This window comes from Dendropsophus ebraccatus, chromosome 6 (genome assembly GCF_027789765.1).
Source record: "Dendropsophus ebraccatus isolate aDenEbr1 chromosome 6, aDenEbr1.pat, whole genome shotgun sequence".
Lineage (NCBI taxonomy): Eukaryota > Metazoa > Chordata > Amphibia > Anura > Hylidae > Dendropsophus > Dendropsophus ebraccatus.
Window position 1 is genome coordinate 147,481,548 of NC_091459.1, and position 19,174 is coordinate 147,500,721.

At 43.3% G+C, this 19,174-nt stretch overlaps 1 protein-coding gene across 1 annotated transcript in view; it reads right to left on the bottom strand.

Annotated features, from left to right (window-relative positions):
• Nucleotides 1–18,581, bottom strand: part of LOC138795338 (vomeronasal type-2 receptor 26-like) — a 38,084-nt gene extending 19,503 nt beyond the window's left edge. The window contains exons 1-5 of the mRNA XM_069974327.1: nucleotides 18,567–18,581; nucleotides 13,409–13,644; nucleotides 12,263–12,554; nucleotides 7,515–8,312; nucleotides 5,163–5,387 (exon numbers count right to left, since the gene is read on the bottom strand). Of these exons, the coding sequence (XP_069830428.1) occupies nucleotides 5,163–5,387; nucleotides 7,515–8,312; nucleotides 12,263–12,554; nucleotides 13,409–13,644; nucleotides 18,567–18,581 (1,566 nt within the window). The remainder of the gene's footprint in view (nucleotides 1–5,162; nucleotides 5,388–7,514; nucleotides 8,313–12,262; nucleotides 12,555–13,408; nucleotides 13,645–18,566) is intronic.
• Nucleotides 18,582–19,174: the final 593 nt, after the last annotated feature.

The window sequence follows — 19,174 nt, forward strand, 5'->3', positions numbered from 1 at the left end:
GTGTTGCCAAGACAGTTGAACCCCCCCACAATTGACTCCATTATGGAAACTACACCCCTCAGGGAATGTAACAAGGGGTGTAGTGAGCATATGGACCCCACTGGTGACGGGCACAAATGTGGAACAATATGGCGTTGTAATTAAATATTAAATTTTTTACACTATAATGTTGGTTTAGCCTTAAATTTTTCATTTTCACAAGGGGTTAAAAGAGAAAAAAACACACAAAATGTGTAGAGCAATTCCCCCTGAGTCCGTAAATACCCCACATGTGGACATAAAGCGCCGTGTGGGTGCAGGGCAAGCCTCCGAAGGGAAGGAGCGCCATTTGGATTTTGGAGGCTGGATTTGGCCAGAATGGATGATGAACGCCATGTCGCATTTACAGAGCCCTCGTGCTGCCAAAACACTGTAAACCCCCCACAAGTGACCCCATTCTGGAAACTACACCCCTCAAGGAATCTATCAAGGGGTGCAGTGAGGATATGGACCCCTTGATGATGGCCACATTTGTGCCGAGAAAGTGAAAAAATGAAAATTTTCCCTTTCACGTCACATTGTTCCACATTTGTACCCGTCACCAGTGGGGTCCATATGCTCACTGCACCCCTTGTTAGATTGCTTGAGGGGTGTAGTTTCCAAAATGGGGTCACTTGTGGGGGGTTTCCACTGTCTTGGCAGCACGAGGGGTCTGTAAATGCGACATGACCCTTGAAATCCATTCCAGTAAAATCCAGCTTGCAAAGGACAATTGGCGCTCCTTCCCTTTGGAGGCTCGTCCTGCGCCCGCTTGGCACTTTATGTCCACATGTGGGGTATTTCCGTACTCGGGAGAAACTGCGCTACACATTTGGTGTTTTTTTTTTCTTTTATCCCCTTGTAAAAATGAAAAATGAAGGCTAGAACAACATTTTAGTGTAAAAAATAGAATTTTTCCTTTTTTACACCACATTGTTCTGAAAATCTGTGAAGCCCCTTTGGGGTCCAAATGCTCACCACACCCCTTGTTACATTCCTTGAGGGGTGTAGTTTTCTAAATGGTGTCCCTTTAGGGGTGTTTTTTAGGTTTTGGCACCCCAGAGCCTCTGCCCACCTGAAGTGGTATGGTCAAAAATAACCAAATATAACGGAGGCGTTGAAATTCACTGGGCGCTCCTTTATATCTGAGGCTTGTGGTTGCGTCAAATAGCGCAATACGGCCACATATGGGGTATTTCTATAAACTGCAGAAACGGGGCAATCAATATTGGGGTGCATTTCTCTGGTAATAGGTTTATCATTATGAAAGATATTGGACTACAATAAAATCTCTGCACAGAAAATAAAAATTTTCAAATTTCTTACACACTTGGCTTTTATTTCTGTGACTCCCCTAAAGGGTTAAAACACTTTCTGGATGTGCTTTTGCAGAGTTTGGGGGGTGCAGTTTCTGAAATGGGGTGCTTTGTGGGGCTTTCTAACATACAGGCCCCTCAAATACACTTTCAACCTGAACAGGTCCCTGAAAATATCTGATTTTGAAATTTTACAGAAAATTTGGAAAATTGCTGCTAATGATTTAAGCTTTCTATTGTCTAAAAAAAATGAAATATAGTTTAATAAATGCTACCAACATAAAGTAGACATGTTGCTAATGCTATTTAATATATAATTTATGTGGCATAACCATTTTCTGTATAAGCAGGAAGGTTTCAAAGTTGGAAAAATGCATTTTTTCACAATTTTTCACGTTATTTTGGTGTTTTTCATAAAGATTCGTTATGAGTATCGACTCCATTTTACCAGAAATGTGAAGTACAATATGTCACGAGAAAACAATCTCAGAATCAGCCGGATAGGTAAAAGCATCCCGAAGTTATTAATGACTAAAGTGACACAGGTCATATTCATAAAATTTGTCTCTGTCATTAAGGCCATTTCAGGCTCTGTCCTTAAGGGGTTAAGGAACCTATATTTGTAAACAATGGTTTTAATTTTTTACCGGCCATCAGATACAAGAAAAGTTATACATGTTATATATCGTTTTAATTGTAACGACTTGTGAAACATATATAACAAGTCAGTTTTACCCCAGGGCGAACGGCGTAAAAACACATATCCACTAAAAACACAAAATGTGTTTTTTTTTTTCAATTTCACCACACATTGAATTTTTTTCTGGTTTCGCATTGTACTTTATGCAAAAATTCAGCCTGTCATTGCAAAGTACAATTAGTGGCGCAAAAAATAAGGGCTCATGTGGTTTCTAGGTGAAAAAATACAACTGCTATAGCCTTTTATGCACAAGGAGGAAAAAACTAAAACGCAAAATTGCCCCGGTCCTTAAGGGGTTAAATAATTGTACTGCCAAATATATTCCTATGGGTAACAAATATAAACGGTTAAAATCCAATCCCACATGGCGACAACCGAGGTTAGAAGGGCTATAAATGAGAAAAAAGGGGTTTTATACAAATACAAATCAGAGGGGTCAGCTGTAGACTTTAAACATTACAAAGAAGTCAACAAAACCTGTAAAAATGTAATAAAAGCAGCAAAAATTCACAATGAAAGGCAGGTAGCTATAGAAAGCAAAGAAACCCCCAAAAATTCTTCAAATATATTAATGCAAACAAACCAAGGTCAGAGCATGTAGGACCCCTAAATAATGGCGACGGGGAGTTAATATCTGGGAATCAGGAGAAAGCTGAGTTACTTAATGGCTTCTTCAGTTCTGTATATACAAAAGAAGAGGATGGAGCTGTGGTGGGCGGGGCCAGTACTGAGGTGGGTGGGGCTAGTGCTGCTAACACATGTAATGTACTGAACTGGTATACTATAGATATGGTCCAAGATAAATTAAATAAACTCAATGTAACCAAAGCTCCAGGGCCTGATGGATTACACCCCAGAGTTCTTAGGGAACTCAGTTCTGTAATTTCTCTACCCTTGTATGAAATATTCAGTGATTCTTTGCTTACTGGAATTGTGCCGAGGGACTGGCATAAGGCAAATGTAGTGCTGATCTTCAAAAAGGGCTCTTGAACTTCCCCAGGTAACTATAGACCCGTAAGCTTAACGTCCATTGTGGGGAAACTATAGGGGCTTATAAGGGACTACATCCAGGAATATGTAGTGGCTAATAGTATTATAAGTGATAACCAGCATGGTTTTACTAAGGACAGAAGCTGTCAAACCAACCTAATATGTTTCTATGAAGAGGTAAGTAGAAGCCTGGATGGGGGCGCAGCTGTGGATATCGTGTACCTGGATTTTGCTAAAGCGTTTGACACAGTTCCTCATGGACGTCTGATGGGTAAGTTAAAGTCTATCGGTTTGGAAAGTTTAATGTGTAACTGGATTGAAAACTGGATTAATAAACGTACTCAAAGAGTGGTGGTCAATGATTCCTACTCAGAATGTTCCCCGGTAATAAGTGGTGTACCCCAAGGGTCAGTACTGGGCCCTCTTCTGTTTAACTTGTTGAGAATGTAATTAACAGCAATGTTTCTATCTTTGCAGATGACACCAAGCTTTGTAGTACAGTACAGTCTATGGAGGATGTGCAGATGTTACAGGATGACTTAAACTCACTGAGTGTTTGGGCGTCCACTTGGCAAATGAGGTTCAATGTGGATGAATGTAAAATTATGCACCTGGGTACTAATAACCCGCATGCATCATATGTCCTGGGGGGAGTTACACTGGGAGAGTCGCTGATGGAGAAGGATCTGGGTGTACTTGTAGATAATAGACTACAGAACAGCACACAATGTCAGTCAGCGGCTTCTATGGCCAGCAGGATATTGTCATGCATTAAAAGAGGCCTGGACTCTCGGGACAGGGATATAATGTTACCGCTTTATAAAGCTTTGGTGCGGCCTCATCTGGAGTATGCCGTCCAGTTTTGGAACCCGATTCATAAAAAGGACGTTCTAGAGCTGGAGAGGGTACAAAGACGGGCAACTAAACTAATAAGGGGAATACAGCATCTTAGTTATGAGGAGAGATTAAAAGAATTACATTTGTTTAGTCTGGAGAAGAGATGTTTAAGGGGAGATATGATTAATTTAAATATATAAATGGCCCCTACAAGAAATATGGGGAAAAGATGTTCCAAGTAAAACCCCCTCAAAGGGCAAGGGGGCACTGCCTCCGCCTGGAGAGACAAGGGGGCACTGCCTCTGCCTGGAGAAACAAGGGGGGCTGCCTCCGCCTGGAGAGACAAGGGGGCACTGCCTCCGCCTGGAGAGACAAGGGGGCACTGCCTCTGCCTGGAGAAACAAGGGGCGCTGCCTCCACCTGGAGAGACAAGGGGGCGCTGCCTCCGCCTGGAGAGACAAGGGGGCACTGCCTCCACCTGGAGAGACAAGGGGGCGCTGCCTCCGCCTGGAGAGACAAGGGGGCGCTGCCTCCACCTGGAGAAAAAAAGGTTCAATCTCCAGAGGCGACAAGCCTTCTTTACAATGAGAACTGTGAATCTGTGGAACAGTCTACCACAGGATCTGGTCACAGCAAAAGCAGTAGAGGGCTTCAAACAGGGCTAGACAAGTTCTTAGAGCAAAATAATATAAATGCATATGTATAGAACCTATCACCCCTCCCCCTTCCCTGTATGTATAGAACCTATCACCCCTCCCCCTTCCCTGTATGTATAGAACCTATCATCCCTCCCCCTTCCCTGTATGTATAGAACCTATCATCCCTCCCCCTTCCCTGTATGTATAGAACCTATCACCCCTCCCCCTTCCCTGTATCCATCCCCTCCTTGGTTGAACTTGATGGACATGTGTCTTTTTTCAACGGTATTAACTATGTAACCAGTTGTCCGTTGCCATTTTAGGGCTTCTAAAGCAAGTAGGCAGGGACAGCGGGGTGGGTGCCAGCTTCAGGGCTCACCTGTCCTAGTGTCATCCTGTCCCTTATTCCTAACAATGGTGGTATTATTTAGTACTGAGGTTCTATTATTTAGTACTATTATTAGTATTTAGTACTGAGATGGAGGCCATGCCTTCTTGCCTTGCCAAGCCCCTCCTGCCCCCTCATCGGGTGAGCGGGGGATACAGCAGGTATACACCAGGGAGAAGGGGCAAATCTGCGCCTTCTCCCTGATGTACGCCTTGGGCGAGACTTTCGTAAATGTACCCCTGTGTGTTTTGTTGCGGTAATATGACACCCAGTACCTGAGTAAAATGTGGATTCCAGCAGATGGCGCTGTCATTTATTTCCAGCTGGAAACCGTCAGTAGTTTCTCGGTAATATCCAACCGTATTTGTCTGCGACGATCCGTTCTCGAATGAAACATAATTTAAAATGTCAAATTTTGTAAGGAAGTGTCCGTCTTTAGTGAAATAGATCTCCTCTCCCCCGGGGGTGAACAGGTGAATTCTTTTCAGGTAATAATTGAGCTGTTGGTTTAGAAGAAAATAACATTTTATCCAATTCAATCTGCCACCATCATGTTATAAAGCAGGAGGAGCTGAGCAGGGGGATATATAGTTGTCTAGGTAAAGTTCCAGGATAACTTGTCATTTATTCATGTCAATCTCTGTTTATTCTGGGCTAATAGTCATGTGGGCGGGGATAATCAGTGATTGACAGATATCTGTGTAATTGTAAATAAAGGTAACTGTTAATCACTAAGCAGGACCGCCTAGCTAGCCTAGAATGAAAAGCGATATACATGAATAAACAACAAGTTATCTGTATACCTTGTAGCATAATACATAATCCATAAATTGACCTCTGAGCTGCCTGGATTTATGGGCCCAATCACAGCTTTGATCGGTGTGATTTGCACAACCCCTTTAAATCTGATATCACACAGGAGTATTACTGTTGCATTTTTGCACGTGTATGATGGGCTGTATGATGGTCCCAGCCTTACACCTGTTAATTTGGGTCATCAGCCATGATAGGTGTTTAAAATGTGGCCTAATATGCAGCTATGAAATCAGCCTAGGGAAGGTTTGGTTTCTATAGATCTTCAGGAAAGCTTTCAGCAATTGTTATTGTAAATGGAATCATGTCAGCCATGAACACAACAATGTAAAGAAATGATGATGTATGACCAGATAGTAGAGGAAGAAAATCCTTGTGCTTTGTGACTTTAGTGCAGTATAATCATATTCCATAAAGTCATTACATACAGAGTGAACTTTTTCTAGCGTTTATAATTATGATTATGGATTACAGCCAAGGAACCAAGTACAGAAGATGATAGGAGGGACCAGCTGTCAATCACTGAGGCAAAGGCAGGTTAACTATACATGACCAGAGGAAACTTAGCAGCACAGACACGGGTGGGGCAGGGAAAACAATTAGCAGACCAGAAGAAATAAGACACAGTTCAGACAGGGCAAAAACAAGGCAAACAAAACACAGAATAAATGGAAGATTATGGCCAAAATCGCAGTCTCGGTCGTACCTTACGCACCGAGGACTGCGCCAAAGTTGAATTCATGACACTTTTAGGATTGCGGGAGATTTGGAAGAGATTCACAAAGAGTGTCCTGCTGCTGGAGTCAGTGCTTCAAAAGCCACAAGCACATCCAGACGTCTGCAGGACATGGGCTACAAGTGTTACATCCCAGGTGTCACTCCTGACCAATAAACAAGGCCAGAAGCGTCTTATCTGGGCCAAGGAGAAGAAGGACTGGACTGCTGATCAGTGGTCCAAGGGGCTGATTTCAGATGAAAGTAAATTTTGCATTTCATTTGTAAATCTCGGTCCCAAAATCTGGAGGAAGAGTGGAGAGGCCCAATCCAAGCTGCTGGAGGAAGAGTGGAGAGGCCCAATCCAAGCTGCTGGAGGAAGAGTGGAGAGGCCCAATCCAAGCTGCTGGAGGTCTAGTGTGAAGGTTCCACAATCAGTGATGGTTTGGGGAGCCATGTCATCTGCTGGTGGAGCTTCACTGGGTTTCATCAACACCAAAGTCACCGCTGCCGTCTACCAGGACATTTTAGAGCACTTCATGCTTCCCTGTGCTGAGAAGATTTTTGGAGATGGAATTTTCTTCTTCTCAGCAAACTCACCAGACCTTAACCCCATAGAGAATTTATGGGGTATTGTCAAGAGGAAGATGAAAGACACCAGAGCCAACAATGCAGACGAGCTGAAGGCCGCTATCACAGCAACCTGGGCTTCAATAACACCTCTGCAGCACCATCAGCTGATCACCTCCATGCCACATTGTCGCATTGATGCCGTCATTCATGCAAAAGGTGCCCCGACCAAGTTTTGAGGGCATTAACTGTACAGACTTTTCATTTTGTCGACATTTCTATGTTAAAAACATTTTTTTTTAAGTTGGTTTTATATAATATTCTAATTTTTGTGAAATACGGACTTTTGGTTTTTTCTTGGCTGTAATCCATAATAATTAACTTTACCAGAAATAAATGCTTGAAAAAGTTCACTCTGTATGTAATGACTCTATAAAATATATGAGGTCATTTTTTGAATTGAATTACTAAAAAAAAAAATTGTTGATATTCTAATTTATTGCAAACCACTGTATAGAGTGAGCACTCACCTTCCATGGTTTCCATCTTGATGGAGAGTCCACTGAATGCTCTTGGGCCCTGTGAGTAGTCAGGTCATGCAGGGCATACGCCAGCGCATACACCGCCCCGTACACTTGGAAGGTGAGGTGGAAATTGTCCACATCATACGCTTCACTTTTTAAAGTGTGAAAGTTATCCGACTCATTACAGACACCTGCCATATATTCTCTCAAGTGGTTACGTTCAAGACCTTCAGGCAAACAATCAAATGTCTCCACCCAAATTTTCCGTAAAACATAGAGATCGGGATATTTCTGGGGGTTTGCATCTAGGAGGAAAGACTTCAGGCCGGGAATCTCTGTTCTCTGTAATTGGAACAGTAAGGAGCCGTTAAGTTCTGACATGTCATTTACATTGAGTTTTGCTGGAAAGTTGAAAAGAAAAATGAAGACTTTTCTGAGGTCGTTTTTTTTAGTGATATCGGATAATAAGGTGGTGCGGTCCAATTCATGATTAAAAATTAGCACATGGCTGGTGGAGTGTGTTATGTCACCTTTGGATTTAAAATTTGACCGTGTAAATACATTTTCCACTGTGACGAGAAATTCCACGCAGATCCCGTTCTGTGTCAGTCTCTCCTTCAGCTCCAAACTGGAACGTTGGCTGCTGTCACCAACCGAAGAAAGAATTCCCACCCAGGTCCAGCCGAAATGCTTCAGTAGCTGTATGAGCGCATCGTGCTGCGCCCTCTGACCGGGGAACGTGCGATGGAAGGACGGGAGATTAACGTCATCATTAAAAACCGAATCTCTGCTCCCGTAACTGATCTGTCAATGACATAAAATAAAATAAAGACATAAATTATACAGTGGTACCTTGGATTACGAGCATAATTTGTTCCGGGACGGCGCTTGTAATCCAAATCCACTCTCACACCAAAGCAAATTTTCCCACAAGAAATCACTGATATGCAGAAAATTGGTTCCACACCCCAAAAATTATATATATTTTTTTATTCTGAATAACCTGTAGAACAGATGAAACAAACATTTATAAACAGTGGAATCTGTGATATATAAGTTACTGTACAGTATAGCAATCAGCATGTGGTGTATAATGTATAGTAACTGTATAACCCTGATAACACAGCAGCTGGATATGTGATAAATAAGTTACTGTACAGTATAGCAATCAGCATGTGGTATATAATGTATAGTAACTGTATAACCCTGATATCACAGCAGCTGGATATGTGATATATAAGTTACTGTACAGTATAGCAGCATGTGGTGTATAATGTATAGTAACTGTATAACCCTGATAACACTGCAGCTGGATATGTGATATATAAGTTACTGTACAGTATAGCAATCAGCATGTGGTATATAATGTATAGTAACTGTATAACCCTGATAACACAGCAGCTGGATGTGATATATAAGTTACTGTACAGTATAGCAGCATGTGGTGTATAATGTATAGTAACTGTATAACCCTGATAACACAGCAGCTGGATATGTGATATATAAGTTACTGTACAGTATAGCAGCATGTGGTATATAATGTATAGTAACTGTATAACCCTGATAACACAGCAGCTGGATATGTGATATATAAGTTACTGTACAGTATAGCAATCAGCATGTGGTATATAATGTATAGTAACTGTATAACCCTGATAACACAGCAGCAGTTTGTAGATACAGGGTGGAGCTGCAGATCCCCACAGTGTAGTAGTGAAGTACAACGGGCTAGAATAGAGAAGCAGGGCTGCTGTCAGAGGTGGACCAATCAGGAAGTCAGGACCAATCAGGAAGTCAGAATAAGGAGCTGTGCAGGAGGACAGTGACAGACAGACAGTGACAAACCTTTCTATAAAGCATCGTGTATAGCTGAGTGTGAGTACAGGCACATTAAAGCAGCAGTGTGAATGGCTAAGGGTAAGTGCAGGCACAGTATAGCAGGAATTAAGAGGATGGGAAACCCGAGGGCTGACAGAGATTGCAGGAAGGAATGAGTATAGCAGCGCTCTCTGTCCAGGGAGAGAGGGGTTTCAGCTATGGACAGATTACCTCCAAAGTCCTGTCCCCAGGGAAGTAGCAGAGAATCCTGTCACTGGCACGAGTCTCTGTTTCTGTACTAACTATCCAGCAAATCATACCAAGTAGTCGGGAAGTCTTCAGCCCTGGTCACTTTCTCACATTTTATGTCCCTCCTTGTTGGCTTTCATTTTGCCCTCATTGCCCCATTTTAATAATTGACAACAGAATGTTAGAAGTCTTTGCTAATTTATTGAAAAAAAACCCAAAAACTAGAATTTCCCATTACTGTTTGTATTCAGAGCCATTCCTCAGCACTCAGATTTCAGGCTCCAGTATTCTTGGCTATGAGACCACAAGGTTTACACCTGCATTTGGGGTTGTTTGTCGTCTCTTTTTTTTTTTAAAGAGTTTATTTAACTTTTTTAAATGAGTAATTATATGACAATACAAGACAAAGTCTCCATACTTACAATAATGAGTACTGCACAATAAGTAATAGGAAAGCCATAACATAAAGTCCAAAAATGGGCAAACGGGCTGTCAGCTGAAAGTGCAGTCACTTCGAAAGTCCAATACGCCCATCACGACTCTTGAGCATATAGACGCGGAAGGCTTACCAGCGTCCTTACCGATCACTCTGCTACACACAACTACTGGGTTGCAAAGCTGGATACGTGCCCTGAAAAAAGCCTGGATTTCACCTGAATTCAACTGTCCACCTGGGAAAAGCAGCTCAACATGAGGATTCTTCGTATATCCTCTTCACCTCCTCTTCCTCCTCCTCCTTCAATTCTCAGCCAATTGTTCTTCCGCCATGCTGTGTCTGGCATAACTTTTGGGAGGCTCATCTGCTACCGCTTCTACCTGGGTCACTCTGTCATCACCGCCATGCTGTGTCTGACATAATTTTTGGGAGGCTCACTTGCTTCCTCACTTTTAATGGTTCTCTGTGTCCTCACTACCATGCTGTGTATAGCATAATGTTTTGAAAGGCTTACCTGCTACCGCTTCTACCTGGGTCACTATGTCCTCACTGCCATGCTGTGTCTGGACTAATTTTTGCGAGGCTCACTTGCTACCTCACTTTTAATGGTTATCTGTGTCCTCACTGCCATGCTGTGTCTGGCATAATTTTTGGGAGACTCACCTGCTACCGCTTCTACCTGGGTCACTCTGTCATCACCTATATGCTGTGTTTAGCATAATGTTTAGGAGTCTCACTTGCTACCTCATTTTTAATGGTTCTCTGTGTCATCACTACCATGCTGTGTCTGGCATAATTTTTGAGAGGCTTACCTGCTACCGCTTCTACCTGGGTCACTCTGTCCTCACTGCCATGCTGTGTCTGGCATAATTTTTGGGAGGCTCTCCTGCTACCGCTTCTACCTGGGTCACTCTGTCATTACTGCCATGCTGTGTCTGGCATAATTTTTGGGAGGCTTACTTGCTACCTCACTTTTAACGGTTCTCTGTGTCCTCACTGCCATTCTGTGTCAGGCTAAGTTTTTGGGTAGTTCATATGCTACCTCTGTTTTAATGGTTCACTGTGTTCTCACTACCATACTGTGTCAGGCTAAGTTTTTGGGTGGTTCATATACTGCCTTTGTTTTAATGATTCCCTGTGCTCTCACCGCCATGCTGTGTCAGGCTAAATTTTTTTAATGGTTCACTGTGTGATCACTGCCATGCTGTTGCCCAGAATTTGGCGTAATGGTACGATTAGGCAGCCTCAGAGGCATCCATCCATGGTGCCCCTGCTGTTTCCTGTCCATTTCCGTGGTCTTTCCATCACTTTCTGTGGTTGACAGGTTTTCACACAACCTTCCCTGTGCCGAGCTTGGGTCCCCTGCAAAAATGCTCGAGATTTCCATTGACTTCAATGGGGTTGGTTACTCGAAACGAGCACCCGAGTATTGGGAAATATTCGTCTCGAGTAACTAACACCCGAGCATTTTAGTACTTGCTCATCACTAGTGGTCACTAATTCTTGTATTATTATATAGTTCTTGACTTAAAATAGTGCTCAGGGACTAACAGCAAGTTCGAGGTAGATGGGGTCTTATCCAGATCTTAAAGGGAACCTGTCACGCAGTGTGCCGGGGTTGAGCCCGCCCGACCCCCTCCACCCCCCCCCCACCGGTGGAGCCCTGGATACTTAGTCTTTCCTGGAAGTCCTGTTCCTGGACCCAGTCCCGGGACTGACATATCGTCGTCGGAAGCTGAGCGCGTGCTGTATGCTAATCACCAGAGGTGAGTCCGACGTCCATAGAAAATGACTGGAGCAGTTATTTTCTATGGGCGTCGGACTTATCTCTGATGAGCGCGGGCACGGCTTCCGACGGCGATATCTCCCTCCTGGGACCAAGTCCAGGAGTGGGACTTCCAGAAAAGAGTAAGTATCCAGGGCTCTTTCTTGGAAGTTGGGTGGGCTCGGCCCCGGCAAACCGTGTTACAGGTTCCCTTTAAGGTATCTGTTTAGTGAAGAAGAGTTCTTACGTTCATGAACATCTGCCTATTGCTGTCGGAGAGCACAATGTGCAGGTTGATAGGGATGCCAGTTGTCAAACTATTAAAAGTGCATGAATAATGAATCCCCCATTTAAGTATACTAGATATGTCCATGTACTATCTGTGTACTGTATGTGTAAGGAGCATCTAAAGTATCATGTGTGTAAAAGTAACAAGTTGGGGATATTTCTGATGGTATACGATATGTAATATATGTCTGTGCTCACCTGAGGATACCTATAGATTCCAGTCACACTTGCAATAGAGGCCGATAAGGATGAATATCGATGTCCGACTATACCGACCAGTCGCCCCTTCTGGAAGCAGTCATAGTTTGGAGCCATTGTTTCTCGCCCAGAGATGATACAGAGAGCTTGGTGCAGAGCTGCCCTTTCTAACTCACACGAGTCATGGAGTATGTAGCCCAGCGTAATGTTTGGTAGGATCTCCTCTTGGCCATTTATTTCCTCTACAGCAAACATGAAGGCCAGGAGATGTCTGAAGTATTGGAGGACTGACCTATGGCAGACAACAATAAATGTATATTAATGACTGAACATCAATCATTTACACAATGTGATCCTAAGCGCTTCACTATCATAACTTACATTCACTGCTCTCTACTGCCACCTCTTTTGAGCAACATTAGTGTTAGTACTCAGAATTAAAAATAACTTCTGACGTCATCAGACATGTCAAAAGTTATTGATCACAGTGGGCCCAACTGCTGAGACCTGCTGTGTTTAGGAGATATAGTGGGCAGCAACTCTCTCCCAGGATATATATCATGACCACAGTGGATTAGAGTAGTGAAACCCACTGTGATCAATAACTTTTCACTTGCCAAATGGCATAAAAAGCAAAAAATGGCCACCACTCCAACAGCATTGTTCACTGTGCAAGTTGCACACTACTGTGGCTAAAACACAGACAAAAACAGAAAAGTGCAACAGCAACCTCCAAACCTACAAGTGCCAGGACTTACCGTATATACTCCCATTGTTTTATACACAATATAGATATTTGAAATGGAAAAACAAATCTATTTTTTTTTTAAATTGAGGTTCATAGCAATCCATTTGATCAAATAGTGTACCATCTCACCACGCTAAGGTGACCTCAGAGAGATGGTCCTACACTGACAATGGCCAAAGCCTACAAAACTGCGCATGCAGGACCCAACTAATCTCTATGTAAAACACCCACAGGAGACTTGAGGAGTGTATACACTAAGTTCCAGCACTTGCAGGTTGCTGTTGCGTCTTTCTGTTTTTCTCTGTATTTTAGTCACAGCAACCTGCAACCTGCATTTACTTTTGCCTTATCTTATCTGTAAATTCATATAACAATGAATATGATGTATCCATACTTACAAATAGCACACATGTTCTGATGGTGGATTTAAAAAAGTACAAAAAGGTGTCAATCTTGAATCAGAGACCTTGAGCACGCCCCCAATAACCACATCTCCTTCCATCACATAGGGGTTGGAGGTATAACTTTCCTTCAAGAAACATGCCGGTTCCTTATTGGTATCATTGGAAAGGCGAAATATAGACAAAATTACTAATGGATTTATGTAGTTCCGTAGTAGCGCTGCCAGACCTGTCTGGAGAGACACAATGGGCCTCATTTACTAACAATGCATCAATTTTAAGTTGTTATGCTGTTGTTTGTGTCTGTTTTTATCATGTCAAATTTATTAATGTGGCGCATGGCCCATGTAGATCTGGAAGGTTTTCCAAAGGATAAAACTACAACCCGACCATCCCATCATACTAGAAGTAAATAGAAGAGCCCGGCACTTACCAGATGAATTATGCTTATTTATCCAAGTGCAGCATGCATCAATATTACAGTAAGCTTGTCTGATGAGGCCATGCTTGGCCGAAACGCATCCTTACTGTAATACTGAAGCATGATGCACTTGAATAAATAAGCATAAATCATCTGGCGAGTGCCAGGCTTTCCTATCTGCCTGCTCCTGGACCTTTCAACCAAGTGCACCCCCCTTTCCTCTGGAGTGCCGACCATCCCACCAATACTATCATACTAGAAGTGGCTGGTTTTTAAACTAGATCTGTCAGTTGTGGCAGGTTTTAAAGTACACACCCATGACACACCCACTTGGACAAAAATAACGTGTGTTAAGTTTGGTTGAGTTGTGTCGCACACCTTCAGTTAATGTGTCGGAACACTGAACCGACAGGGAAAATGGACAAAAGCCCAACTATTTGCTCCCAGGAACACATTAGTAAATCGGCCCCAATATCTATTCCATACATTGATTATGTCTTGTGTATTAGTCACCCATTTGATGATTACTGTATCTGCCTGTTTCTTAACAGCACAAACTTTAGAGGCCTCAGGTGCTGAGGCCTCTTCTTGTCTGTTATCTGTATTCTCTGGGTCAGTACAATTACAGGCATACGAAATTTATATAACTTTTGTTTTATTTTACTACTTTAAAAAATTAGAAATTTAACCTCTTCCCGCTGCTGCACAGTTAATTAACGTCGCTGCAGCCCATGCCCGATGCTGCAGTGAGGTTAATTACCGATCCAAGATGACACAGGAGCAGGATCTACACCTGTGTCATCCGCGGCGTGTCCCGGCTATCAGTGATACCTTGGGACCCGCCGCAACTCTCCGGTGCTCAGAGTTAACCCTACAGCACAACCGCAGCATCTATAGGGCTCCTGACAGAGAATTCTCTGTCTACAGAGGGAGAATTCTCTGCTGGTGTCCATCGGGGCTCTGCAAAGTGATAACAGAGTCCCGATCGTAGCCATGGAAACCAGAAGCCTCAGGTCCGGTTTCCTGGCTACGGAGGCCGGTGGGAGGAGGGAGGGAAAGCAGGGTGCACGGCCATGAGCTTTCCCCCCTCCATTCTCTCCCCTGCTGCTGTCACAAGATTGTGACAGGGGCACGGAACAGAGAAGAGGAGGCAAACACAGGGACATCAGCGTAAGGGATCATTATTAGGGATGAGCGAATAGTGAAATATTCAATTAGATTGGATTCGATTTGAATAGCTCCCGATAATCGACTACTTGATCGAATATGGAATCCCATTATAGTCTATGGGAGAAAAATCCTTGGGACCTGGAAATCAAGATTTGACGAATCGGAGGTCACCAAGTCCAAGACATCTCTAGAAAGTGATGCAAACACCTCTGGAATGCATCTGGGGAAGCAGTAATACAGGGAACGGTATAAGCGGCAATTAGCAATTGCCGGCAATAATGCCCATCCCTGTAATAGTTAGTATTTAATTAATAAAACAAAGTTTCATTCTAATAAAGTTATTTTCATTGTTCAATAGCTTAAAGGGAACCAATCACGCCGAAAATCCATCTTAAGATAAGGAAACGTGCTGGCACATCACCCAGCACGTTTCCTAAACATCCCCCTGTAACCTCCGTGCCCCCCTCCATCAGTCAGTAATCTTACTTTGAAGAAGTCCCGCGCTGTAAGTAAATTTCTGGCAAGTAGTCACGGTGGGCGGATTTAGTCAAGGTGGGCAGAATCAGTCACAGGTCCTGGGCGTCTGTAATGGCTGTAATCACGCCCAGAGGGGCGTGCTTAAGGTCTGCCTTCCATCCACGTGACCCGGCGGCTTGCGTTTCAAGTCGGCGGCGCGCTGACATCATCCGCACGCAACGCAGACGTCTTCTGTAGTCCACCCATGCGCAGTACGGCAGGAGACGACTCAGACGTACTGCGCATGCATGGACTCCGGAAGACGACGATAGGTAGGTAATAGCTCCAGACGCCACATTTAACACCGCCACACCAAGCCTGACCAATACCGCCACACTGTGACTGGATAACACTGCCATACCAGACCTGACCAATACCGACACACTGTGACTGAATAACACTGCCATACCAGATCTGACCAATACCGCCATACTGTGACTGGATAACACCGCCATACCAGACCTGACCAATACCGCCATACTGTGACTGGATAACACCACTATACCAGACCTGACCAATACTGCCATACCCCCCTCGAAAAGACACCAGATTTTCTGAATGGGAGGGTACTGCCCCTCTGCAAGGTGCTACCCTAGGCACCAGACCATGGGTGCCTAATGGTAAATACGACCCTGCAGGTATACAGGACACTACAGGTATACAGGACCCCAAAACTATACACTACAGGTATACAGGACCTTCACCAACTATATACTTCAGGTATACAGGACCTCCACCAACTATATACTACAAGTATACAGGACCCCAAACTATACACTACAGGTATATAGGACCCCAAAACTATACACTACAAGTATACAGGAACTCCACCAACTATATACTACAGGTATATAGGACCCAAAACTATACACTACAGGTATACAGGACCCCAAAACTATACACTACAGGTATACAGGACCTCCAAACTTTAAACTACAGGTATACCGGACCTCCACCAACTCTATACTACAGGTATACAGGACCCCCAAACTTTAAACTACAGGTATATCGGACCTCTACCAACTATATACTACAGGTATACAGGACCCCAAACTATACACTACGGGTTTACAGAAACCCAAAACTATACACTACAGGTATACAGAACCTTCACCAACTCTATAATACAAGTATACAGGAACTCCACCAACTATATACTACAGGTATATAGGACCCCAAACTTTACACTACAGGTATACAGGACCTCCACCAACTCTACTACAAGTGTACAGCACCTTTATCAACTCTATACTACAGGTGCCACACTGTAAGCAGCGAGCTGTAAAGATGCTACATACTATAAGGTACACAATATTGCTCACAATGATGGGTGTTGTGCTCCTGTTGAAAATAGGGGGAACTCTATGCGTTTTATTTTAATTATTTATTTGTTTTAAAAAAACTACGCATAAAGTTTCCCCTATTTTTATAACCAGCCGGGTTAACAACCAAGCAACAGCAGCCTAGTAACACCAGGGTGGAAAGGGCCATTTGTTTTGGCCCTCCCCAGCCTTAATAATACCAGCCTGCTGCCGCCCAGTCCAGGAGCACCAATTTTGGCGCTCTGGTACACTGGCACCTGGCTCTTCCCAGTACCCCTGGTGGCATTGGGTTCTGGGGTAATAATGGGGGTTAGTGTTAGCCATTTTATACCGGCTAACACTAAGCCCTGACCTAGTAATGGATTCCGTCTATTGACGGCTTCCACTACTAAGTCTATATAGTAAAGACACGACACAAGTGAAAAATATTTTTTATTCAAATAAAAACAACCCCACACCCCTTGTTGACCTTTTTTTTTTTTTAAATCCCAACAACCGCTGGTCATCGCTATAGTCCACTGAATCTGCCGTAATCCACAGGATACCGATATCTGAAAAACAAATAGGGAGAAACACACAAAAAAAACACACACACAAACAGGAGCACAACACCCATCATTGTGAGCGGTGTTGTGTACTTTACAGTATGCAGCATCTTTACAGATCGCTGCTTATAGTCTGAAACCCACGGGTTTAAAGGAGGATGCATTGCATCCCCCTTAACCCTTTGGGTGCCATACTGAATAACCTGGCCCCTAGGGGATTAAGTAAGGGTCCCCACTTAACTCTTTTGGGGCCAGACTGATGTCAGACTGCAGCCATACCAGCAAGGAAGGGGTTAAGTGACCCCCCCCCCCTTCCTTGCTGGGATGGGTGCAGTGCAGGGGAGGGGGGGGAGGGCTTTCTACTCACCCTACGATGTCTTCTATCTTCTCTCTTCGACGGTCCCCGGTACACTGAGCTCAGTGTGACGGGACCGGCTCTTTATATGTCCGCTCAGCCAATCAGCTGGGTGGATATATAAATCAAAATGTTTCTTCTAATGTTGCTATTGTGATAAAAAATATAGCATCATTAGAAGAAACATTTGCTATTTTAATTAAAGTATTAATTAGTACATTGAGCTGTATTACCGGCAATAGGAATTGCCGTCATTAATACAGCTTCCTGTAATAGTTAATATTTAATTAATAAAACACATTTTCGTTCTAATAAAGCTATTTTCGTTGATCAATAACTTAATTAAAACAAACCCATGCTTTTGCAATTAAATATACTCTAAATAAATATATATACATTTATTTATATATTCATATTTTTTTTATTAACAGTATATTCAATTGCAAAAGCATGGATTTGTTTTAAAAATTACGCTGTGGGGACGGGGTAGTGCTCCCGGACAAAGGTTACGCCAACTAACAGCGGGGGACTAGTGCCAACATATACCTTCCTCCTTAGCATCCCGGGCACTATAGGGGGCTTTTAGCAAGTTAGATTTGTCTAACCTGCTGATAGTTCCCCTTTAAAGACTCACAGTTCCCTGAATTACACCACTTTAACAAACTGACAGCCACCCCAAGATAAAGTCCAATTTAAAGTGGGGGAAAAAGTCCTTTCCTATACATTTACTTAACGTCCTTTCCTGTACATTTACTTGTAGAGAACCAAAAAGGAAAAGAAAAAAAAATATCTTCCTACACCCCTTAAAAGCTGACACATGTCTCACCTTAGTTCCCGTCATCTCTGACGACCATAGGTTCTGGGAAAAGGAAATCCCATACATCTTTCATTATGCATAAAGTAGGGCTATATGGACATGCTGCAAAGATTTTGCAGAAGAGCCTAGCGGTGACCCTCCTTAAAATTAGAAGAGAAGCTGCTGGTAACCCCTGTAAAAATTGTCCGCGAGTTACCACACAGTGACCCACATAACAATTTAGGGTAAGAGCCTGTTGTGACCCTCCTTATAATTTTGGGTAGGAGGCTGTTGTGACCCTGTTAAAAATTGTGTGCGAGTGTGGTGTCCCACCACTGGTGTTTCTTTCTCTCCTATGCACCTGTCAAAAAGCTTTTTCTCTCAGTTTAAGTGGTGGATGAAGTATTGAGTTTCCCCACTAGGTGCCAGTGTTTTGTATCCTTCTATGTATTGCACAGCAGAAGTAAGTCATGGGTTAATGTTTTGTGTTGTGCCATGTGCTCTGTGTTGACCAATAGGATCTCCTGCGCACACTCATCCCCACCACTCACAGGCAGGCATACAGAAAGCCCTTGTAGGAGGAGTTTCCCTGGTGGAGGAAGAACAGTCAGTTCTAACTAGATTCTCAGTGAGGAAAA